General features: G+C 46.5%; 1 protein-coding gene across 1 annotated transcript in view; it reads left to right on the plus strand.

Annotated features, from left to right (window-relative positions):
• Positions 1 to 26,170, plus strand: part of LOC308611654 (forkhead-associated domain-containing protein 1-like) — a 93,251-nt gene that overhangs the window by 24,738 nt on the left and 42,343 nt on the right. The window contains exons 3-5 of the mRNA XM_081260357.1: positions 11,280 to 11,550; positions 20,733 to 20,842; positions 23,930 to 24,166. Coding sequence (XP_081116483.1) covers positions 11,280 to 11,550; positions 20,733 to 20,842; positions 23,930 to 24,166 — 618 coding nt within the window. The remainder of the gene's footprint in view (positions 1 to 11,279; positions 11,551 to 20,732; positions 20,843 to 23,929; positions 24,167 to 26,170) is intronic.

The following is a 26,170-nucleotide window of genomic DNA, read 5'->3' on the forward strand; positions in this document are numbered from 1 at the left end:
CGCAGGGCCATCTGCAATGCCCTGAAGCAACCGTTGATTAATCCCATAGAGTCTTGGCACCAGGCGTGGGAAATTGAAGTCCCAGAGTCAGGTGTGCCGCCGTGTTGTGGGTTTTGTTGCTTGTTGCCTTTACTCGTGCTTTCTGAGCTCTGGGAAAGGAGGTGTGGAAACAAGCTGTGCTAGTCACAGTGGCGCCGTTCTTACAAGGCAGCTGAGTAAGGAAACCCACGTCACCCGTATGTATCAATCATGTGTTTCTCTGTTCTGAAATACGGCAAAACGGATGGAAATGGCCAGAATGAAAAAGGAAGCCAGGGGCCACAAATGACGTGCCGAGTTGTTCCATGAGGGGGTTGACAGCTCCTTGGCGGCAGCCCCCATCCCCATGACTGCCTGTGTCTGGCCTTCCCTGCAGCCTGCTCTGCCCTGTTCCCAGTCCAGCCAGGCTCTCCCACGTGGCTCCTGGATACTGTCTTCTGTCCCTGCAATGTCCTTACGTTCTGTCTTGTGAGAAGAGCGCCCTCTGTCGGCCAATATTCCTTGCTGCTTTAATGGGGAAGCTCTGCAGAACACAATCCAGAAAGCAAGGGCTTTGGAGTTGGATGGACCCAAGTTGAAATGCCAGCTGCAACTGACTTTACCTTTCTGAGCTTCAATTTCCAATGTCTGCCAAGGAGCTACTCATTAATCCCAGGTCCCCTTTCCCCCTTCAGTTGTTTTTATAGAGGTCCCTGGGACCACCCCTATCATGGCATAAACTGAGGCTCAGAGAGTTTCAGCGACTTCCCCAAGGTTAGGCATCAGTCCTATAGATCCAGAGCCAGGATTAAAAGCCAGCTCTCCTGAGTCTTTTGGAGGCTTTTCCTAATAGCATGAAGCATCGTGGGGCCGTGAGAGCCCAGGCAGGTCCTTCACTGCCCAGCGGTTAAGGAAGGTCTTGCAATTCCCAGTCCAACCTGTAATTTCACACGCTGACAGGGGATGATTCATTATGTGGGTAAAAACGAAAGCCACTGATAATAGAAGAAAATGCATTTTCAGTTACCTGGCTTCCTTGCTTGTTTGGCTCCACTAACTTATTTTTAGGCTGCACTAACGCAGGATCTTAGTTCCTCAACCGGGGATCAAACCTGCACCCCCTGCATTGGAAGCGTGGAGTCTTAACCACTGGACGGCCAGGGAAGTCCTTGGCTCCACTAACTGTTTTTTCTTTCATTATTTTATTTATTTTATTTATTTATTTTTGGCTGCGTTGGGTCTTCATTGATGCGCGTGGGCTTTCTCTAGTTGCGGCGAGCGGGGGCTACCCTTCGTTGCAGTGCGCGGGTTTCTCATTGCGGTCGCTTCTCTTGTTGTGGAGCATGGGCTCTAGGTGCGTGGGCTTCAGTAGTTGTGTCACGCGGGCTCAGTAGTTGTGGCTTGCGGGCTCTAGAGCACAGGCTCAGCAGTTGTGGCCCATGGGCTTAGTTGCTCCGCGGCATGTGGGATCTTCCTGGACCAGGGCTCGAATCCCTGTCCCCTGCATTGGCAGGCGGATTCTTAACCACTGCGCCCACAGGGAAGTCCACCCACTAACTCTTTACCAGAGATATTGCTGCCGTTCCTGGACAAATTCAGTTGCCCCCTTTCTTCTTCTTTTTTGACAATGATGATCATACCTGATGGCTAATGTTTTATGCTCATTTATTATGGACCAGGAAGTGTTCCCAGCATGTCACGTGCACTATCTCATGCACTTCTCACAGACTAAGAAATGGCTGTTAGTATCCCTGTGTCTTACAGACAAGGCACAGAAATGACACACTCGTCAGGGTCACAGAGGAGGAGCAGAGCCGGGAGCCGGACCAGAGTCTGTGTGACGCCGGATCCCAAGGTCTTAACCCGAGGTCGGCACGTTATGGCCCAGGGCCAAGTGCGGGCCATTGCCTGTTTCTGTAAAGTTTCCTGGGAACACAGCCATCCCATTCATTTCAGTAGTGCCTGTGTTGTCGGCTACAACGGCAGAGTAAGCTGGGCAGATCATATGGCACACAGGGCTGGAAATGCTTACTGTCTGGCTCTACAGAAAACGTTCACCAGCCTCTGCTTGTAACACTATGCAGTACTGCCTCTTTCATTTGACTTGGTTTCTAAAAGAAGAACTTAAAATAGAGGGGGGAGCTGGGGAGAAAGAACTCACTCAGATTGAGCCTTACTGTGTGCCAGGAAATGTGCTGGTTAATTGCTTAAGTTTACTGAGGAATAAGAAGAAACAGACAAGCTGGAAAAATAAATTTTGAACAGTCTTTTCAATACCTCTTTAAAAAAGAGCTGGAAATATGTAGTTCTAAGTATACATACACATATATATGCATTTGCAAATATAGTAATAATATAATTACATTGACATGGATCTGATAAATATACTAGACATTAACATATTATATATACAACAGATGCATATTACAAATTTTACCTGTTTCTTCAACTGGAAAGTTTTCTTTTAAAACTGTGGACTGTTGGGAATTCCCTGGTGGTCCAGTGGTTAGGACTCAGTGCTCTCACTGCTGAGGACCTGGGTTCAGTTCCTGGTCAGGTAGCTAAGATCCCACAAGTGCACAGCGAGTCCAAAAAACGAAATAAATGAAACTATGGAATGTCTTCCCTGAGTCACTTTTGAAGCAGAAATTTGGGGTTTGTAGTCTGAAGCCTGCTGTAGCTAGAGAACTATTTATCTATCAAAGTTTCTCTAAGCAGCGTTTTACTACTTGTCTTATGATTGGTTCCTTGGTCTTAAATCATTCTTCTCTGGAGATGCTGCTTTACTTTTATAAGTTGAAAGGTAAATTTGGTGCATGATGACAGTCTGGTGGGTTTTATTTGAGCATGTCATAACCTTTAAAACAACTTTCACTCTGAGTACATAGTGATGCTTATGCTAAAGTCTCAATAAGCATACTGTCCAGGAAATTTGATTGTTTGCAAGTGTCAGAAAACCAACTAAAACTAGCCTAGGCAAAAAAAAAAAAAAAAAAGCTCATGGAACTGAAAAGGCCAAAAGCTGCAGCTTAGGCCCAGCTGGATCCAGGCGCCCAAATCATGGTCAGGAATCTGACTCTTTCTTCCCTGTTAGCTTCCCAATCTCAGACAGACTCTTGCCTCACCTGTAGGAAAGTGGCCAGCAGCAGCCCCAGCACCCTACAAAGTAGCAGTTCCAGGGAAAGAGCCAGCATCTTCATTGATAGTGGCTTGGATCACGTGGCTTCCCCTGAACCAATCACTGAGGCCAGGGGCCAGGAATGCTCTGATTGGCCAGGCCTGGGTTATGGTCTCACCCCTGGGGTGGAAGGGTCAGAGTTCTATGGACTCAGGATTGTCAGGGAAAGGGTGTCTTCCCTGCAAAAAAATTAAGGTGCCCATCCAGAAGATGGAAGAAATGGATGCGGGGGAGGCAAAAACAAAGAAGATGTCCATGACATTAGGAAGCATTCCTATTGCCTAAGTGGAGCCTTCCTAACGGGATTTGCCACCAGGGATCTGGGGGGAGGAAAATGATGAATAATCCACTTTTCCATTGGAAAAGTCCCAGGCCAGTCTCCAAGGAAGCAGAGTTGCTCATTTCTCTCCTGTGGTGAACAGGTGTGATGAGAAGCTCAGAGTCGGGGCCTTAGTTGTCCATCCCCAAGAAGGGTGGTGTTTCCACATTCCTGGGACCTCTGAATAGGGCCCGTCGTTGAGGAGGATGTGGCTTTACTGTACCGGGAGTTGAGAAGCCGGCACCTGAGTGAATGACGAGAGAGTATGGTGCCCTTCAGAACAAAGCCTCTTTCTGGTCAAGCTTTGTCATCTCCTACCTGACCTTGTAGGATTTCCTCTACCCTGTGCTCTTACAGGTCCCGTGGGGACTTACTTATGTGATGAGAACTCCTGAGGCTAGGTGTTTTACATCAAAGGCGATTTCCCGAGACCAGTGAAGTGGAGGGCACGGGGCAGCAGACAGCCTCAGGCTCGGCCTCTGCAGCAGAAACTCACACAAAAGGACCCCTGAGGCTGGGTTGTCACCAGATGTCTACAGGCGATGCAGATGACATCGGGGGAGGTGGAGACGGGAGCGCGGGCTGAACCCTTAGCATCCTGCTGAGACAGAACCCGTACCCGGCCAGGAACCGGGCTGCGTCCTGCTTCCTCTGGCAGACCACACCCTTTGTTACCAAATCAGAACCACGTTGCTCCTTCTCTGAACTTAGTTGATGATCATTCATTCATTCATTCATTCATTCCGTCTCTCTATCTGGCAAGACCCAATTGAAGCAGGCCAAGTCTAGGGGTAGCAAAAGCTATTTGCAAAAATCCGGCTGTTTTCTCATTAGATTCTATTTCCCATTTTATGGACTGACCAGGAAGCTGATTAGAACTTGAAAGGAAAGGAAAAACCGTAAGATTGAAGATTTACAAGAAAATGGGAAAATTAGATGGGCCAGATCTCCTTTAACACAGCTGGGAAAACCCCAAACGGATGGCTTTTCTGAACAGCTCAAAGGGACTTAATTCTTTTAAGTACGAATGGCTTTTCTGAACAGCTCAAAGGGACTTAATTCTTTTAAGTTCCAAAACCTAAAAATGATTTATAACTTGGCGGTTCTGTGTTCTAAATGTATAACCCTGATTTCTCACACTGAAACCCCGTACATGATTTACCCTTTTCTTGGGGACATAGAATTATTATCCGTCTCTGAGTTACGGTGACATCCCGGGAGCTGTTGAGATAAAGGCCATTTGTCCTGGCACCATGTAGCCCCCTCTCCTGGCTTCGGAGTTCTACTGGCCATGTTTTCTAGTCTCCATTCTGTCTTTCCAGGTCCATGGCTCCTCCATGCTGCGGTCAGTGTGCCTGCTCGCCAACATCACCCCTACCCCCCAGGCCCTTCCATACTGTGGGAATTAAGCTCCACATCTATGTATGTTAAATTCTTCTGTAAGGAAGCCGGTCTCTTCTCCCTCCTTTATGTATTTACTCACTAATGTATCTATGTCAGTATGGATCCATGTATACTGATTTTACACTTTGAATTATAATCCAATACTCATTAACTTGTTCATCGCTCAAATTCTTCCAGCCTTGGCCACTGGGAGCTCTTTCAGATTGCTTGCTGTGTCCTTGAGCATCTCCCCACCTTTTCGTTTTGGGCACTTCCTTACTCTCTGCTGTTACAAGATGCGCCAGGCTTAGCATGTGTTTTCCCCATCCCAGCCCCAGAATCAAAGTGCTTTTTATTTACACTCCATTTGCCAACTGTTCAGCTCAGTCAGCGAACACCTACCATGAGTAGCAGGCACTCTGCTGGGTGCCAGCACAGCCAGCGATTGGCTGGTAAATATTTAATGACCAGCTCTCTGGGAAAAGTAAAGTACATGGATGCATAGCATAAGGTTTACTGATATAAAGAATGTGTAGCACAGTCTTTCCATGTAACAAAATATACAGTACTCTTTCTTGTAAATTCTATATAGCCAGCTAAGTCTCACAGAATGCTTTCATTGACTTTAGGTGATCTCTTGTATCCATAGCCAATTTCTCATTGCAGTTGACGAATGAGAGAGTTCCCAACCTGAGCACTGGTGGGTATTTTTGTATATTTTGGATTTATGAATAATACAAGTGAAAAAAGAAAGACGTTAGAACTTCACATGTTCATCAGTGACATGAGTGACTTTGTTGCTGCATCAGATAATAATTTTTAAATACTGGAAGAACGTTTCCCCAATTTTTTGCTCTATTCATAACATAACGGCTAAAACACAACATGCTTTTGTATAATCTGCATTGTTAACATTTTCTCCATTACCGTCTTAAGTCTAGGCAATCAACAAAACAAACAAACAAAATCAAGCTCTACATGAACCACCATTATTAAACCTATTTATAAAACTTTTTAAAAACCAAGCCCTCATTTATAACATTTCCTGATTTCTATGGTGTAATACGCCCTCCACGGTCAATTTCAAGCTCCCAATGACACATCCCTGAATACAGAGAAGGAAAGAGAGGTGTGGTAACACATTACTATGTAACATTTCCAACAGAAGCATATAGTAGAGTGAAATAACCTCAAGAGCATAGGTAACAATAAAATAGAGTAAAATAATTAGGAAGGGGTGAGTTTTAAGTTTGTATCACCTTTGTTTCTAATATAATTTAATTGTAAACTTATGTAAGTTAATTCTTATTAATGGCTGTGTTTATCAACCAGTTGGCAAAATTCCTGGACATTTAACAATCAGTTCTTGTGGGCGGGTACCAGCTGGCCCCAGCACTCCTCTGGTACAGCAGTGAACATACCACAGGTCTTCCCGGATGGAGGCTGGGGTCCTCTGAGCTGCTTCCAGGGCGTGGCATGTACCAGATGAATAACACTTCCATAAGACAGTTGTCAGTGTTCCTAGAAAATCCCATTTCTAAGTAGCCCATGCGATGTCTTGTGTTTTTTCACACCATCTAATGTTCATTTCCTTTTTTTAACTTGGAAAACATCCTATCATTCACTAACCAATCGTCTAAGATCCGTTTGTGAGTATGGAAAGCAGGTAATAAATCATGACTTCGAGTAACCTAGAAGTCCTAAGAGCACAGGTATTGGAGTCAAATAGTGTCACCACTTCCTGGCTGTGAGACCTTGGGCAAGTCATTTAACCTCTCTGAGCTTCAGTTTCTTAATCCACACAATGAGGGGTAAAATGCCTCCTGCAAGATTATTCTGGAGATCAGATGAGACCACATGCATTAAGTGCCCAGAACAGTCTGTGGCACATCTGTGGCTTCTCTACACAGTGGCTCATAGTCGTTGTATTGTCGACAATTACTTACAAATGGCAGAGCGCATAACAAGCTCTCCAAGGGCAAGGTCTAAGTTTTCACCTTCTCTGCAGGCTCCAGGGCTTCCTGGCAGAATTCATGTGTACTGTAGGCACTCGATGTGCAAACTACTTCGAATTTTTTTTAGGGTGTCCCATTCAGCTTACACTCTTTTCAGGGTTAGAAGCAGATATTGGAGAAATAACACAAAGAACAAATAGATAATTTGAAAAAAAATTGGATAGTGATTTCTTGAGTAAATCATTGACCTGTGTTTATTAAAGCTAATATAAATTCAGCCGTGGATGTGGTCATGGTTAATCCAGGTGGTTGACAACCTGCTTTTTTTTTTTTTTCGGTACACGGGCCTCTCACTGTTGTGGCCTCTCCCGTTGTGTAGCACAGGCTCCAGACGCGCAGGCTCAGCGGCCATGTGTCACGGGCCTAGCCGCTCTGCAGCATGTGGGATCTTCCCGGACTGGGGCACCAACCCGTGTTCCCTACATCGGCAGGCGGACTCTCAACCACTGCACCACCAGGGAAGCCGCAACCTGCTATTTTAAAGGTAGTATGGAAAAGAAATCAGGAGTATCACATATGCTACCTCAAAAACAAAACAAAAAACCCAACCATGGCAACATACCATATGGTCAGAGAACAGACACAAAGAAAGAGAAAAGGCATTAGCGTGTACTTTTAAACTAAAGTTTCTAAAAACAGACTTGAAGACTTCCCTGGTGACACAGTGGATAAGAATCCACCTGCCAGTTCAGGGGACACAGGTTCGAGCCCTAGTCTGGGAAGATCCCACATGTCGTGGAGGAACTAAGCCCATGCACCCCAACTACTGAGCCTGCGCTCTAGAGCCCACGTGCCACAACTGCTGGGCCCATGTGCCCCAGCTACTGCAGCCCATGCACCTAGAGCCCACACTCCGAAACAAGAGAAGCCACCACAAGGAGAAGCCTGCGCACCACAACAAGAGTAGCCCCCCGCTCGCCGCAACTAAAGAAAGCCTGCACGTAGCAACGAAAACCCAACACAGACAAAAATAAATAGAATTAAATCTAAAATAAATAAATAATAAAAACAGACTTGTTGATAACTGACCTTGACCCCATGCTTCCTGTACAGCCCAGAGCTGGCTTTTAATGTGAGTCTTCTTCTTATGTTTGCTTTTCTCCCTGCCTGTTTCGTTGTAGTTACCAGCAGCAATTTCTGAGAAAACCTTGACCTTCCCTTTGATAAAGCAAGCCGGGAAACTAGAGAAAACCAACTTTAACCTTCCAACTAAAGCTACCCTCAACCAACACGCTTCAGAGAAAAAAAAAAAAAAACCTTTATTTTTAAATTTTTATACCCGAAGAGCTTGGAGTCTCTGCTGCGTTTATACATCTTTCGCTCCTTCCCACTAGGGGCCCTATCGTTCGGGCTCTGTGTGCTGCAAGCAACAGAAACCAGCTCTAGCAAGCCTCAGGGATGGAGCACTTCAGGGTAGCACCCCAGCCAGGGCTCAAAACCAGCTTCCTTATTTTCCCCACCATGTTCACAGCAGCATAGTTATAATAGCCAAGAGGTAGAAACCACACAAGTGCCCATGACGCTTAATGGATAAACAAAATACACGCTAAACTGTATGGTGGAATATTATTTAGCCTTAAAAATGAAGGAAGGGCTTCCCTGGTGGCGCAGTGGTTGAGAGTCCGCCTGCCGATGCAGGGGACACGGGTTCATGCCCCAGTCCGGGAGGATCCCACATGCCGCAGAGCGGCTGGGCCCGTAAGCCATGGCCGCTGAGCCTGTGCGTCCGGAGCCTGTGCTCCACAACGAGAGAGGCCACAGCAGTGAGAGGCCCGCCTACCACACACACAAAAAAATAATAAAATAAAAGAAGGAAATTCTGACATGTTACAACATGGATGAACCTTGAGGGCATTATGCTAAGTGAAATACGCCAGTCACAAAAAGACAGGTACCATGTGATTTCACTTATTTGAGGTACTTGGTACTTACAGTAGTCCAATTCATAGAGACAGAATGTTGGTCACCACAGGCTGGGTGGCGGAGGGAATGGGGAGTTGTTGTCTAATGGTTAATAGAGTTTACATTTTGCAAGACGAAAAAGTTCTGGAGGTCCATCTCACAGAAATGTGACTATACATAACACCACTGAACTATATACTTTAAAATGGCTAAGATGATAAATTTTATGTTGCAGGTTATTTACCACAATTTGAAAAATAAATAAACAGCTTCCCTCTCTCCATGTCTGTGCTCCACTCCCTCATGCTGGCTGCATTCTGAAGTCCCACCAGGTCACTCCAGATCCTGGTGTCCAGCCAAGTCTTCTTGGGTCTCCTTGGCTCTGATTGGATCACTTGCCCCACCACTGAACCAATCAGTATGTCCAGGGACTGTGATTGGTTGAGTGCTTAGCCCCACCCACAGCAATGTGCCGACAGATTAGGAGGGAGATTCCTGGAATTTCCAGAAGAGCCAGGTGGGTTGCGGCCTGTCCACTACGGCAGTGGATCACTTGAGGCATGAGCTATGAGCACTCCCTTCAGCACCCTGGCAGTTAGTGAGCAGTGAGGCACATCTACCTGAGCATCCCAGCACAAAAGGGAATTCCTCCACACTACCCGTGGTCTCTCGATTTGTTTTCTATCAGGCGGGGGTAAAACATATTCAAATTTCCCCCTTCCCACCTTCAGCCCTTTCATTCGATAAATCTTTATTAAATCGATGAGGAAAGGTTGTAGGAATGATTGAGGCAAGACAGCCCCAGAGGAGAGGACGGGAAGGGATCGGATGGATGGAGAAGTGAGTGCAAGGCAGGAGCAGGACACCTCAGCTTCTGAAAGGAGAGAAAGGAAGAAAGCTTAGGTGGAGACCGAGGTGCCCACAGTGGAGAGAAATTCGAATCTTCACATAAGGTAACAGAGTTCTGGAACACTGCCAAGTCCGTTCCTGAAACAGGTTTCAACAGGGCCAGTGTCATCATAAATGCTGGGCCAGGTGTCGCCAGGCAATTGGAGTTTGATTTTCCCGAACAGTGTTCTCCCTGACTCCAAAAAAGTCTTCAGGGGAATTCACCGGATTCTTGACTTGGCTGGGAAAGACTGTAGCTAAAAGACTGGTTTGGGAACCTGAGTGAGTGGAGAACCTTCCTCTTGAATACAATCCAGCTGGAGCTATAGGAAGTTCTGTCTGCCAGTGCTCCTATTTCGGAAGCATTCTGTCCTGTTTCTCATTATGTGTCTGCAGTCTGCAGAAAGAGAAACGTGACCGCCACAGGCGGCAAACCTTTGAACTTAGCTTCTTCCTTGAAAAGTGTGTTTTTTTCTGCCAAGTGACTGGGGGTGGGGTTGGGGCAGAGAAGGGAGAGAGAGACAGAGAGGGAAAGAGCTTTCCAGAACCCCAGTCCCACCACCCTCTCCACCACCACCTGAGCTTGGTGAAGTCCTTAACCTCTCCAAGCCTCATTTGTAAGCTAGGAATAAGGAGAGCTCCTCCCCTTCAGGGCTATCGTGAGAAATCGGTGAGTAATTACAGTAAATGGTAGCATTCACAATGTCACGGTTTAACTACTAGGCACAGGGAGGGACGGCCACAACAGCATTAACCAAGACAAAGCCAGGTGTCAGCACCTCTCAGCATTTGCTTCTCCCGGTGTAGATGGATCTTGATGTGCTCTCTAATGAAAGTAGATACAGACATCTTCCGCCGGGTCAGATGAAAAAAGTTCCCTCGATAGATATTTATGGAGCGTCTGCCAAGAATCAGATGTGGCAGATGTTGAGGATCACAGGCTAATGAGCCAGCTGGGTTTCGAGCCAATTGGGGTGCCTGCCACCCCAGAGCTCTCGGCTTCGGGGAACAGGTGGAATGGGAGTGCCAGGGAGACACACAGTGTGGATATGTGTGTCCTGGAGAGCTGGGCTTGAATCTCGGAGATATGTTCATTCATTCTTTCAACCAATATTTAAGGACCTACTGTGTATGTGCCAAGGGTTTATTCTAGGAGCTGAGGATACGGTGCTGAGCAAGGTAGACAAAAAGCTGTCAGCCTCTCAGAGCTCAGAGGTGGCGTTGTACCAGCTCAGACGCTCACTGCCAAATCTGTGGTCCTGGGAAAGTCACTAGGTCTTGCTCAGCCTCGGGCTCATCACAGAGCATCAGGGGTATTAAATGAGGTAATGCATGTGAATCTCTTGACTGGGTGCCTGGCACGAAGGCTGCACCCAATAAATGGTGGTGTGATAGTGTGCAAGGTGACCCATGGTGGGGACCGCCATCCCAAATTTGGGGAGAGTGTGGGAGGGATTCTTGGGAGAAGTGACTTATACGCCGAAATCTAGGGCAGCAATTATGTCGCCGGGACAGAAAGGTGAAGACCACGCCAGCTGCTCGTAACCTCCCCTGACCCTCTTGTCTGCCCCTGCAGGTCTCCTTCCCATGGGTGAGGGGCCCAGCACCTTGGCCAAGGCCACAGCCACCTTGGGCCACCCAGGAACTGAACCAGTCACCCTCACCACCACAGACCCCCTTCTACCCGGGCATCTGGCCAGCGCCATTGCAGAGGAGCTGGTCGCAGGGGTCCCCCGAGCCCCCCATGGTCCCACCAGCCTCCCACAGGCGGCCCGTGAGTGCCAGCGAGAAGATGTTCTCCTTCGTGGTGGAGAGAGCCGCCCACAGCGTTCCCATCATCAGGCAAGGTACTCATGGGCGCTTCCTTGGCGGCTTTGGGGAGGGGCTTTTGCTAGGAGGATGGGTCTCAGTTTCTGCTTTCCCCTTTTTTTTTTAATTTTTATTGAGGTGCAGTTGATTTACAGTGTTGTGTTAGTTTCAGGTATGCAGCACACTGAATCTGTTCAACATATACATGTATCCACTCTTTTTTAGATTCTTTTCCCATATAGACCATTACAGAGTATTGAGGAGAGTTCCCTGTGCTATCCAGTAGGTCCTTCTTAGTTATCTCCTTTATGTATAGTATTGTGTATGTCAATCCCTCTCTTCCAATTTATCCCTCCCCCCTCTTATTCCCGGTAACCATAAGTTTATTTTCTACATCTGTAACTCTATCTCTGTTTTGTAGATAAGTTCATTTGTACCTTTTTTTAGATTCCACATATAAGCAATATGGTATGATATTTGTCTTCCTCTGGCTTTTGCTTATGTTCTCTGGTTCTGAAGTAGAACATAATCAAATGTGAAAAAATTGGGATAAGCAGAAAGTTAGAAAACAGTAAAAGATAAGCTGTCACCCTTATCACCAGAATTCTCCCTGTTGACTTTTTGGTACAAACTCCTCCAAGACTGTGCTCTGCCCATCTGCACACGTCAGTACCTCTGTGGTGAGTGTGTGTGTGTGTGTGTGTGTGTGTGTGTGTGTGTGTGTGTACATATATATGAATATATATGAATTTGTATCAGAATCTAAATTTATATACTTCAACTCAGATGTACAGACATATTGGTAACTGAAATCCCTCTTGCCTTAGGAGGTTTTTAAATATTTTATTACCATTTTACAGGTAAGAGGAGACTGAGGCTTATGGAGAAAATTATTTCTCCGGAGGTTATGTATTCAATCTAATCTAAAATAACGCTTTTCAGTCAAATTTAAGGCTGGTTATCTCAGTGACTGTCACTCACAGCCTGGTCACTTTGGGGACACACAGCCATCAGGGTTTCCTTCTCCCCCCTCCCCCCCAGAAGGCCTCATGGCACTTGGGGAGGAGACTTCCTGTCTGTCACCATCCTCTTGGCCTTGCCAGGCTTACTGGCAGAGTAGCTGGGTCGACTTAGTCCCTGGCATGATTCCCAGGTTTCTTCTGTGGCCACTGGTGTGAAGGTCCCATTCTCTGTTTTCTGTGTCCCAGCCCCAGACCCCTCTGAGTCCCCAGGTCTCTCGATGCCTCCACACCCTTCCCTGGTCTCACTCAGGACCACTCACCTAGTCACTTCCCTCAGCCATTCAAATAATAGTTATTATTCTGAAATAAACAGACTAAGGAGCAAATGAAAGGTATCTCTGCAGTTTACATCATCATCATCATCATCTAAGGAACGCTCATGTACCAACCACCCAAGTTAAGAAATTACTCAGCCATTTCCCCCCAGCATTTTTTTTTAATTTAATCTTATTTATTTCTTTATTTATGGCTGTGTTGGGTCTTCACTTCTGTGCGAGGGCTTTCTCCAGCTGCGGCGAGCAGGGGCCACTCTTCATCGCGGTGCGCGGGCCTCTAACCATCGCGGCCTCTCTTGTTGCGGAGCACAAGTTCCAGCCGCGCAGGCTCAGTAGTTGTGGCTCACGGGTCCAGCTGCTCCGTGGCATGTGGGATCTTCCCAGACCAGGGTTCGAACCTGTGTCCCCTGCATTGGCAGGCAGACTCTCAAACACTGCGCCACCAGGGAAGCCCCCCCCCAGCATTTTAATGTGAAAACTTTCAAACATACAGCAAAGCAAAAAGAATTTTACAGAGACAGCTCTCCTCCTAATTCTACCACTAACACTTTGCTGTACTCTTTATTACATTTCTGTCTACCCATCCTTCTTGTCCTGCATTAATCCATCTTATTTTTTGGATGCATTTCAAAATAAATAGCACACATCTCTAGTCCTCCCCCTAAATGTTTTAGCACATATACCATTAACTAGAACTCAACATTTTTTGTCTCCTTCATGTAAAATGAACACAGAATGTGTATTAGTTATCATGAATGCATAACGAATTCTCCCCAAACGTAGTAGCCTAAAGCAAAATCAAACATGTGTTATCATCTATACGGTTTCTGTGGGGTCAGGAATTTGGCAGCAGCTTAGCAGGACGGCTGTGGCTCAGGGTCCCTCGTAAGGCTGCAGTCATCTGAAGGCTTGACCTGGGCCAGAGGATCCACTTCGAACACGGCTGCTCACATGGGTGTCAGCAGGAGGCCCCGGTTCGTCACCACATGGGCCTCCCCAGAGAGTGGCTCGAGCGTTCTCATGACACGGCAGCTGCTCCTCCTGAGCAAGTGATCCTGGAGGACAAGATGGAAATGGCAACATCTCTTGTGACTAAGCCTCAGAAGTCATGCTCTGTCATTGTTGCAATATCCTGTTGGTTACCCAGGGCGTCACCCTCCAGTGTGGGAGAAGACTACACACGGGCCTGAAGACCAGGAGGCGGGGATTATCAGCAGTCATTTTGGAGGCCGGCTACCACAGCCTGCCCTCGGGTCCTCAATGATTCACACTCCTCCTCCTCTCTCCCGAGGCCCCCCAAAATCTCACCCCAGTAACAGCATCGGCTCAAATTCCAGAATCTCGTCTAAATCAAGTCCAGGTACAGATGGAGCTCATGGGTGTAGTACGTTACGTTCAGCTCATCAAGTACTACTTCCAGAAATCTGAAGACCTCTGAACAAAGGGTCTGTCCCTCACACACCCAGCACATATTGGTGGGACAGACATAGCATCACTGCTACATACACTCCTCTTGTTCCAAAAGAAGAAAAACAGGAAGCACACAGGAGTCCCTGGCCCAAAGCAGTTCTGAAGTCCAGCTGGGAAAATATCGGCAGTTCCTTGACTGGGCTTCAGTCCAACTCTTGCCCAGAAATGACTTTCCAGGGCTCTTGGCTCTGCCCCTGGTCCGTGAGTTCCGCCTTCGGAGTCGTCCTCCCTTTCCTATGAAAGGTGTCCCATGGATGTGGCTGCATAGTTTTATAGCCTGCTTCCTGCCTGTAGAAGCTTGGGGGTCCAGACGCTTCTTTGACTTTTGTGGGTCTCTGTCAGTGTGAGTTGGCAGTGCTTCTTATTGGGGTTCATCCTATCAGGCAAAAACCACGCCCACAGACTTTTTTGTCACAAGCCCTTCCACCATGGGCTTCTGCAAAGACTGACAAAGGACAGAAGCTTCTTAGAAGCCCAGTTCTTTGACCGAAGGGTTCTCTTGGACACTGCCCTGGATCTGTATTCTTAACAAAGGATTTTACAACCACACCCTCAGCTTCTTCTCTGGACTGTGTTTTCTTGAGAGTGCCCTTGATTTGATCCTTGCCCAGAACCTGTTTCTTACATTTCATTTGCCACCTGGAGAGGCAGGGAATTTTCAAGCCCAGAACATTGCCCTGATTTAACAGCCCTTCCTTTAACTGTCTCTCCCCCTCACATTTCACTATAAGTAGCAAGAAGTAACCAGGCAGCACCTTCCAAGACTCTGTCTGGGACTCTCTTTAGCTTGACCACTCAGCCTCATCACAAACATTTTCTACCTTCCTCATGACCACAGGCAACGTGTTAGGAAACCTTCTGCCACCACCTAACAAGGATCCCTTAACCCCAGTAACATTTTCCTCACTTTCCTGGAACCCTTCCCTCACTGCCTCCTCAAAGGCCATCGGGCTTCTACTAAGACTATTCACGCTTTCTCAAGGACTCTTGGCCAAAGTCCTCCCGCTTCTGGCCACTGTTCCTTCCCAAACCACTCCACATTGTAGGGTTTTTGTTAAATTTTGCACCACTCCTGGTGCCCAAACCTGTATTTGCTACTTATTGTTGCATAACAAATTACTGCAGGATGTAATGGCCTAAAACAACAGTAAACATTTGTTATCTCCTAGTTTCTCTGAGTCAGGAAGTTGGGAATGGCTTCGCTGGGGGATTCTTGCTCAGGCTTGTCCATGAGGTGGCAGTCATGGTGGTGGCTGGGCTGTGGTCCTCTGGGGGCTTGTCTGGGGCTGGAGGACCCACCTCTAGGATGGTTCACTCACATGGCTTTTGGTAAGAGGCCTCAGTTCTTCACTAAGTGCACCTCTCCATACGTTGCTTGAGCATCCTCAAGCTGCCAGCTCCTCCAGACAAGTAGTCCTAGCGAGTGAGGCAGAAGCTGCAATGTCTTTTAGGATCTAACCTCAGGAATCAAACTGTGTCATTTCTGCAATATCCTTGGTTACATAGAGAAGCTTTGTTACGGACTGAATTGCATTCCCCCAAAATGCATATGCTGAGGCCTCAATCCCAATATCGCAGAATGTGACCCTATTTGGAGATAGTGTATTGAAATAGATGAGTAAGTTAAAATGAGATGATTGGGTGGGCCCTAATCCAAGGGCTGGTGTCCTTGTAAGAAGAGAGAGAGAGACGCCAGGGATGCACGTGCACAGAGAAAAGGGCATGTGAGGACACAGCAGGAAGGTGGCCGTCTGCAAGCCAAGGAGAGAGGCCTAACCCTGCCCACACCTTGATCTTGGACTTCCAGCCTCCAGAACTGTGAGAAAATGAATTTCTTTTGTTAAGACCTCCTGTGGTGTTTTGTTATGGCAGCCCCAGCTAACTAATATAAAGTCCATCCAATATTGGAGAGGATGATGCAAGGGTCTGAATACCAGGAGACAAGAATCAGTGGGGCCATCTTGGAGACTGGCTACCACACCCTGAAAGGTGTAGACCTTGAATGTGCTCACTGAGTTGTGCCAATCGTGCACAACTATGTAACCCAAATTCCTATCAAGATATAGAACATTACCATCACCCCAGAAAGTTCCCTCATGTCCCTGCCCAGTCAATTCCCAGCCCCAGGCCCCAGAGGCACCCACTCTTCTGAATTCTTTTCCCGCCATGGATTAGATATTCCTGTTCTAGAATCTCAAGTACACAGAACCATGTAGTACATGTTCCTTTGTGGAAGGCTTTTTTCACTCAGCATAGTATCTCTGAGATTCATTCATTTTGTTGTATGCATCATGTTCTGTCTTATGAACATATATACAGGGTTTTGGGTTTTTTTTTTTAATGTGTCCTTTGGACACATGGCACATGGGCTGTTTCTTTTCTTTTTTTCACTCCGCCATTTAAATTTTTCCACTGTAATCACCGGTTTCTCCCGTGCCATGCTGAACTTGAGGCTTCTCTGAAGGCCTTGGATTCCCCCTGGAGAAATGAAGGATGAGTCGTATGGCTTAGAGTCCCTCACATCTACCTGGGCTCTATCTCCTCAGCCTCTCAGCCAGGTCTCATGTTTCCAAATGTTTGCCCTCGTTCCCCTGACACTCTCGCCATCCTCAGAAAAGGACTTTCATCTTCCCGTGTCATGGGGAGTTCCTTTGTGTCTGGGCCTCTCTACTCCACGCTTTAGAGAAAACTCTGTGCTCCAGTCCTCCATGCTGTCTCTTGACAGAAAACACCTCTTTTTAAGGGTTCCGAGAAAGCTCTTTCCTCTCTTAGCAAAGCTGGGCTCTTCCAATTAAATTGGTTTACTGTTAGACTGTCACCTTGCTTTAGACTTGAAAAATTCTATTTGAAAACCCAAAGCCAAGGATTTATTTACTGCAGATCAGGTCAGGGTTTCTCAATCTTGGCACAGTGACAGGTGGGTCGCATAACTCCTTGTTGAAGGATCTGTCCTGTCCACTGTCGAATGTTTAGCAGCATCCCTGACTCCTACCCACCAGAGATACCAGTAGCAACACCACCACCACCAACCGCCCTAACTGTGGTACTCAAAAATGTCTCCAGACATTGTCAAAAATCAAAACATCATTTTGCCTGGGGGAAAAATCACCCTGTTCTAGTTAATACTCATCCTTCCTTTACCACAAGGCAATAAAACGTCAGCTCCAAGGCCAAATCTTAATGGCAAGAGCTCATGGGAGGTGGGGAAGAATTACTGAGAAAAGAAAATATGTGGAGTGACTTATTAAAATAGCATCTTGATTCATATATATATATAATTTTTTTCCCAATAATGGGATCATATGAACCTAACATAGGTAACCTTTTTTTTTCTTTTTTTGGCCGTGCCGCTCAGCTTGCAGGATCTTTGTTCCCCAGCCAGGGATGGAACCTGTGCCCCCTGCAGTGGAAGCACAGAATCCTAATCACTGGACTGCCAAGGAATTCCCTACCTGATTTTTAAAATTCAATAATATGTCATAAATATCTTCCCACTTCAATACATTGACTACATAGTGGTTAAAAGCATAGGCTCCGAATCCAACAAACTTAGGTTCATCCCTTGACTCTACCACTTACCAGCTGTGTGTCCTTGAGCAGGTGACTTGACGTCTCTGTGCCTCATATCTCTCACGTATAAAATGGAGATGGGAATAATAATGCCTATCTCACTGGGTTGTTATGAAGACGAAATCGTATCCTGCCTGTAAGTGCTGAGCACAGCGCCTGGTGCATAGCGAACATTCAGTAAATATTAAAATATTTAATATTTTAATAGTTAAATTTTAAATTTTACAATCTTAATAATTTATATATTTTAAAATTTTAATATTTAAATTTTAAATATTAAAATTTAAAAATTAAGTTATTACCTAACCATGATTGTTATTTAACTTTTATTTACAACTTACAATGTCTTAAAGACACAGTTAAGGTGCACACATACTGCCCCTGCTGCAGACTGGTGATTATTGGAGCGCACCAGGACAGCTGGGGGTTGTTAAAATATTAAAGTAACTCCCCTGCCTTTTGGCCAACAGCTCATGCCCGAAAATTCTTAAAGTGCCTGCGTCCCCATATCCGCCGTCCCACCGCCCCAGCCCTCCCGACTCTCCCTGGGGCTTCTCCCCACTGGGACCTCCGAAGGATCCAGCATCTAGAGTTAAGCCGGTTTGGTCATACATGGCCCTTAGGTTCTTTTTGATAAATAACAGTAGCCGGTAAAGAAGTTTGGGGCAGGTGAGGGGTAACTGCCTGGGGTAACGCACCTCCCTGCCTGGGTGTAAGGAAAGCAAGTCTCAGAGCAAATTCTAGCCCCACAAAGACTTTGAGTAAACACACCTTCCCCAGTAAAGGGACCCCATCGATCAGCCTGTTCTGTAAGTTTGATGAAGTCCCCCCTCCGGCCATCATCTTGCAGGGAAGCGTCCCTCAAGACAGCCACGACAGGGTCGCAGAGGCAGCCGGAGTCACCCCTAGAGATGGCATCAGACGCCAGAACTCTAAGCTGAGACTGGACAGGGGCCCAGTTAGGGTCAGACCCTGAGGCCCTCCCTGGGGACACAGGCCAGGCAGTACCTTCGTCCAGTGGGAGCCGATTTCTTGAGGAATATGAAAACAGATGAAATCTTCCTCCTGAAAACTCAGTTTCCAAATTGAGATGCGCAATCAGTGTAAAATAAACCCCAGATTTCAAAGGCTTCATGCTTCGAAGGAAAAGAATATAAAATATCTCCATATTTTTTGTAGATTATGTGTTGAAATTATGCTTTTTAATGTATTGGGTTAAATAAAATTGATCATTAAAAAAATCCTCTCTTCTTTTTACCTTTTTAACGTGACTACTAGAAAATTGAAAATTGCATTCTGTAGCTCCCATTATTTCTCTATCAGGCACTGCTGCTGTAGTCATTTAGGACTTAGCTGCTCAGGATCCAAGAGAGTCAGATGGGGGCAGTGAGCTTCAAATAAAAGTTTTCTAATCATGGACCTAGTTGGGGAGGTGGAGGGAGAGAAAATGGGCAGCTGCTGAAGTTCCAGGCCCTTCTGTTCCTCGCGCCCCAGGGAACACTGTGGCCAGGGCTGCTCATTCAACACGCAAGGCTGTGCATTCTCTGGGCACCACAGGCCATCAGCTATGTCCACTAGAGGTTCTGGGGTCCACAAAGAGGTTTGAGACCTGGCTGGGGGGCAGGAATCTTTGATTCTAAAATGCATAAATAAAAAAGGCAGAAGCAAAATGAATAGATGATGAATGTCCACAAACATGACAGTGAGTGCTTCATCCATCATTAATGTTAAGACTCATGAAAGTTCCATCACCACTGAAAACAATTTGTTCAGCTTCTCACTTCACAGGAAGATAAGAATGTGCAGTGACTGTCCAGAAACCATAGTCACTTGGAAATTTAAAATACGCTGCTTGGGCCCAAGTGATCTCACACGTAGAATTATAGAAATCTTCACAAACGTTTCTACACCAATAAAAAGAAATGTATTCAGTGTTGATGTGAGTGAATTGCGAGATGTCTGATGTGATACAGAGTGGGACCCCCAAACACAATGCCATACTCCCTGAAAGTCATATAAAAAGGCCTTGTAATACTGGGGTAAATAAGAAAAAATATAGGAAAGCTTAAATGGCCATCAAGTGGATCCTAGTTAAACACGTTTGGCACACTTGTACAATGGACCACAATGCTACCCTGGAAAAGAACCAAGTAGAGCTACAAATACTGACATGGGAAGATGTTTTTGATATTGTTAGCTGAAAAGTAAGCTGGATAAGAATCTCTATCATGTAAATGCATTTTTGTTTTTTGAAAAGATATGGCTGCAATAAAAAAAATATAGCTAATGTTTAGTGCTAAATGCTCTACTTGAGGGGTCAGCAAACTTTTCCTGTAAAGAGCCAGATAGTAAATACTTTAGTACTTGTGGGTCACATGGTCTCTGCTGCAACTACTCAGCTCTGCCTTTGTAGCTGGAAAGCAGCCATAAATAATATATAAATGATCACTGTGGCTATGTTGCAATAAAACTTTATTTACAAAAATAGGCAGAAGGCCAGATTTGGCCACAGGGCCATAGTTTGCCAACCCCTGCTCTATATCATTATTCTATTTAATCTCCAGATAGCCCTTTATAACAGACACTATCAGGGATCCTGAATTATGTATGTGGAAACGAAGGCTTAGAGAGAGCAAATGACTTGCCCAAGGTCCTCAGCTCTTATGCAGCATAGAAAAAAGTCTGGAAAGAGACACACCACAGTGCATCAGTGCAGTTAACGCTGGGGAAGAGAAATGAGGCAGCTCTTACCCTTTCCAGTCCTCCTGTAATGCTTTCAAGTGCATAAGTCTCATGAATGTGAAGGTTAATCTGAAAATATTCTTTAAGACTTTGGGGAAACTCACTGTCTCCTCTGCCTTCTCTGTTGACTTTGTGTGTTAGTGTGGACCAACGCCGCGGAACTGTCGGAACAATCAGTGGCCGAGGAAAGTCCTGGGACAGGGCCCTACAGAGAAATTTTTGTGGACCAGGACCTGTCCCAGCACGATAAGGTGAGGGGTCTTGGGGAAGCACAGAGCTACAGCAGCAAGAGGGACCATGGAGATTGCCACTGCCTCTTGTTCTCTGTGTCTCAAGGACTGTCCCTTTTTCCTACTTCCAAGAAACCACCTCTTCCTCCCAAGACATTCAGCCAGGTTTGGCCACTGCTCATTTTATCCCAAATAACATCTACAACTACAAGGTACTGAGCACCTACTGTGTGCTGGGCCATGTCCTGTGCACTTGACATTTATTAGCTCGTTAATCTTCACCATCTTCAAAAAAGATTGCATCACCCTCACTTTGCAGATGAGGAAACTGAATCTCAGAGAGGTTCAGTAATGTGTTCAAGGCTGCCCAGTGCAAGGAGCAGTGTTAGGATTCAAACCGAGGTCTGGTTAGCTTCTCAGCGGGTACTTCTAACTCCCACACAGTAATCACTTGGTCAACCTTCAGTGATGGAACAGTGATGCAAAAACACGTTCCTTGCAGGAGGACGTGAGCCCTGAAGTCAGGGAGTCGTGGGCCGAGAGACTCGTTAAAGAATCAGAGAGGTTTAAAGCAGGGATGCGAGCAGAACAGGTGGATTCAAGCCATCCTGGGAAGGGCCCAGGTCAATTTCTCCCCACTTAGACACAACTCGAAAGTTACTCTAAAAGAAGCAGTCTATAATATCTCGCTTTCCTTCAGGGCCAGGGCCTGCTCCTGCAGCAATTCTCAGAGTTTGTGAGGAGCAGACCTACCTGGGGTTCTTGTCAGACACGGAAATCCAAACCTTCAGGAGGCAGGGGGTTCCATCCCAGGCATCCTGGGACCAGACTCTGAAAAATGTTGCAGAAAGGCGAGAAGCCACGCTCAGATTCTGTATTTATCGCTGTGTAACAAGCCATCCCAAAACTTAGCGGCTTCAAACAGCAATTCATTATTCCCCAGAATCTATGGGTTGACCTGGAAGGTTCCTTTGCTCGTGTCCCCTGGCCTCACTCATGCGGCCTCAGTAAGCCGCTGGCTTGGCCAGGCTGGTGGTCGGTCTCCATTGGCCTCCTTCCCACATCTAGGGCCTCAGCCAGGACGCCTGGACTGGTGCGCCCCTTTGTGCATGTGGCTTTTCATCACAGCACGGTGGTCTCGGGGTTCCCAGGGGGCCAGAGCAGAAGCTGCACAGCCTGTAAGAACTTCCCTGGAGGTCATGCAGCATCACTTCCACTCCATTCCGTTGGTTAAAGCTAGTCACGGGGCCAGCCCAGACTAGAGGGTGGGGAAATAGACTAGATGGCAAAACTGCAAAGTATTTGTAGCCATTTCTCAACCTGCCTCAATTTTAACTTAGAAATATAGTGCAACCACTATAATTTTTTCTATTTATAGAAAATTTTTATAAGCCATTTATCATTTTTTCTATTTATAATAGAAATAATTCTTTCTCTTTATAAGTCGTTTATACCCTGACTTGCCAGGACTCCTTCAAGTGACAATAAACAAATTAGCTTGAGGGGGAGCATTGATTAGCTCATCTTATTGGAAAATTTAAAGGGCCACTAGCTTCAGGTATGGCTAGATCCAGGAGCTTGAATAATGTCATCAGAACACCTCCCCACTACCAACTTCTCCCCTCTGTTTCCCTCAGTGTCTGGCTTTCTTCATAAGGCTGGCTTTGTGTGTTAGAAAAGACAAACTCAGGCAAACAAGCCTACATGATCCAAAAGAAGGCAAGATCCTCTCCCTCTGTAATCGATGTGTGAAATCTCTGATTGACCAGCTTGGGCCACATGCACATGGGGAGGTGGGACAGGAAGGAGCAGGGCACATGACTGACAGTCCTACCCAGACCAAATGGAAGGAGGAACACTCCCTCCAAGAAGGGCAAGGGGACCCTCAGCAGGAAAGCAGAACCCACAGCTGTCCACTGCCCTCTGCAAACTTCTTATATTCCAGCACTGGCACGGGGCCTGGCACTTAGTTGCTGCCCGTTGAATGTTTGTTGCATGAAAAATGAATAAGCACCTGGCTGATCATAACAGGGTGAAACAGGGGAAACTGCCCAGGAGTAGGGAATATGTCTGATGCTCTCTCTTGAAGTTTTGCCACCAACTTTCACAAGGACCCAAAGGAAGGCCCCTGGCAGCAGCTGGCAATGTCAGACAGGCTTTCTCATGAGCGAGACCCTGTCCTTCCCCAGGTCACGGAGCTAGCAGGTCGTGAGGCTGACTGCACGGCTCTCCTGGGAATGAGCTGGCCCAGAAATTGCCCGTTTACCTCCTCCCGTGACTGCTTTGGAAAAGGCCTCTGGGGAATTTCTTCTTCTTCTTCTTCTTCTTCTTCAGTTTTTCTGACATTTTATTGATAACGTCTGGTGAGAAGTTTGGGGGAATTTTTTTTTCCTTTTTTGGAAAACCTAACCAATTCTTTGGCTGCAGAGCTTTTTCACTGGAGAGATGGAGGACAGGGTGAATTATACCTGTGGGTACAGTCTACCAGCAATTTTGTTTTTCCAGCCAAAAGTTTACATGAGCCCATGCAAATAAATCAGTATTCCTGTCTCATTTACTTTCCAGATTGAGTTACCTGGAAAAAATTCATACATGAATAGCCAAAAGAGGCAGGAAATATTAGAAGAGAGGAAAGGGAAAACAAATAGTTCAGAATGTTTTAAGTTAAAACAAATAACCCTCATTATAGGCAGAATGTGGTCAAACAGAATGTTGTTTTCCTAACTACCTTTTTAGGTCCCCAGTGTGCTAGGCTGAATATTATAAATGAAAACACTCTAAGTAAACTTTCTAGCAACAAAAGTTCCCAAGTGGGATGGTTGTTCTTAATATGAAAGTCTAATTCTCGGGGAAAGGAAAGTTTCCGTACCTGTGAGGTATAGACATCCATTACAGGAGTCTATATACAGTTACCTCATTTTAACCCAATTCTTGTCTCTATGAGATTTTCCAAGTGACAGAGATAGCCTTGAAAGTCTGCTTTTTCCCTCCCTGCCTGCCCTCACCTTCCCAAAGAATGATACCATATTTTTCCTGTCTTTCTTTAAATGGGCTCAGCCTTACACCCAGACCCACACCTAGTAAATTTCCCATCTGGCCTCCACCCAGGATGAAATAATTCTGCTGCTGGGAAAAGAAGTCAGCTGTCTCTCCGATTTTGAACTTGAATCTAAATACAAAGACACCGTGATAGCAAGCCTGCAGAACCAAGTGGCCAACCTGAGCCAGAAGCTGTTGAAAACAGCCACCTCCAGGCAGAAGGAGAGGGTGATCCCGCCCAAGTTTCAGGTTCTGCATGAAGAGGACGATGCCCAACAGAGAGAGATCCAGAGCTTGAAAAACCAGGTAGGGCTCAGAGACAAGTGGGTCGGGGCCTTGCGGTCACAACACAGGGTGACAGCTCTCAGGTAGAGCCTGGGGGGAGCCACCCGGGTAGTTAGAAATGGGCAGTGAGCACAGCATGGTGAGGAGCACAGTTCCAGGGAGTGCAGGGTTGGCAAATTTCTAGCCTTGTAAGAACAATATTAGATTTCATTAAGTGCCTACCATGTTCAGGCCCCGGTGCAGGTGCTTTTGGTGCATTAGCTTATTTATTTATTTATTTTATTTATTTAATTTATTTATTTATGGCTGCATTGGGTCTTCGTTGCTGTGCACGGGCTTTCTCTAGTTGCAGTGAGCAGGGTCTACTCTTCACTGTGGTGCATGGGCTTCTCATTGCATTGGCTTCTCTTGCTGCAGACCATGGGCTCTAGGCACGTGGGCTTCAGTAGTTGCAGCATGAGGGCTTCAGTAGCTGTGGCTCGCGGACTCTAGAGTGCAGGCTCAGTAGTTGTGGCCCACGGGCATAGTTTCTCCACGGCATGTGGGATCTTCCTGGACCAGGGCTCGAACTCCTGTCCCGTGCATTGGCAGGGGGATTCTTAACCACTGCACCATGAGGGAAGTCCCCTTATTAGCTATTTAAACCTCAGTCTTCTGACACATGCCATTCTACAGATGAGGAGACTGAGGCACGCTCAGAGATGCCCAGGAGCTTGTTACAGCTTGCACAGCAAGTGAGAGGCAGTGATGTGACTTGGGCTCAGCTCTGCCACCTTGTACACCTCATGCTTTCACACCCGCTTTGCATTTCCACCCAACTCCTGTCGCTTCAGTGACCACTTCTCACACCCACCCGGACCCAGCCAGAAAGAGCTGGAGATGGGGAGAAGGAACCCCACAGTGTTCCAAACACTGAGGCCTTTATCACACCCTGAAGGCAGCTGCTTGTTCATTTATAGGGAATTTCACCAAAAAATCTCCACCCAGAATGTCTGGATTTACCAGTCAACTTCCTTCCTCCTGAAACTAAATCCAAAAGAAAAAAAAAATTTTTTTTAAGTTTTAAAGAACTACTTTAAAATTGGCCACTGATCTTGTACATAAATTATATCTCAACAAAGTTGATAAAAAAGCAATTGGTCATTGATGAATTTTGGCCTCAGTGCATAATTCTGCTTAAAACCGTAGTCAGATTTGGTTCAACATGACGGAGTAGAAGGACATGCTGTCACTCCCTCTTTCGAGAACACTGGAATCACAACTAACTGCTGAACAATCTTCGACAGGAAGACACTGGAACTCACCAAAAAAGATACCCCACATGCAAAGACAAAGGAGAAGGCGCAATGAGACAGTAGGAGGGGCACAATCCCAATAAAATCAAATCCCATCACTGCTGGGTGGGTGACTCACAAACTGGAGAACACTTATACCACAGAAGTCCACCCACTGGAGTGAAGGTTCTGAGCCCCACGTCGGGCTTCCCAACCTGGGGGTCTAGCAATGGGAGGAGGAATTCCTAGAGACTCAGACTTTGAAGGCTAGTGGGATTTGATTGCAGGACTTTGGCAGGACTGGGGGAAAGAGAGATTCCACTCTTGGAGGGCACACACAAAGTAGTGTGTGCATTGGGACCCAGGGGAAGGAGCAGTGACCCCATAGGAGACTGAACCAGATCTACCTGCTAGTGTTGGTGGGTGTCCTGCAGAGGCAGGGGACAGCTGTGGCTCACCAAGGGACAAGGGCACTGGCAGCAGAAGTTCTGGGAAGTATTCCTTGGCATGAGCCCTCCCAGAGTCTGCCATTAGCTCCACCAAAGAGCCTGGGTAGGCTCCAGTGTTGGGTCACTTCAGGCCAAACAACTAACAGGGAGGGAACCCAGACCCACCCATCAGCAGACAAGCAGATTAAAGTTTTACTGAGCTCTGCCTACCAATGCCACAGCCAGCTCTACCCACCACCAGTCCCTCCCATCAGGAAACTTCCACAAGCCTCTTAGATAGCCTCATCCACCAGAGGGCAGAC

Source organism: Mesoplodon bidens (assembly GCF_964165515.1).
Source record: "Mesoplodon bidens genome assembly, contig: HAP1_SCAFFOLD_118, whole genome shotgun sequence".
NCBI lineage: Eukaryota > Metazoa > Chordata > Mammalia > Artiodactyla > Ziphiidae > Mesoplodon > Mesoplodon bidens.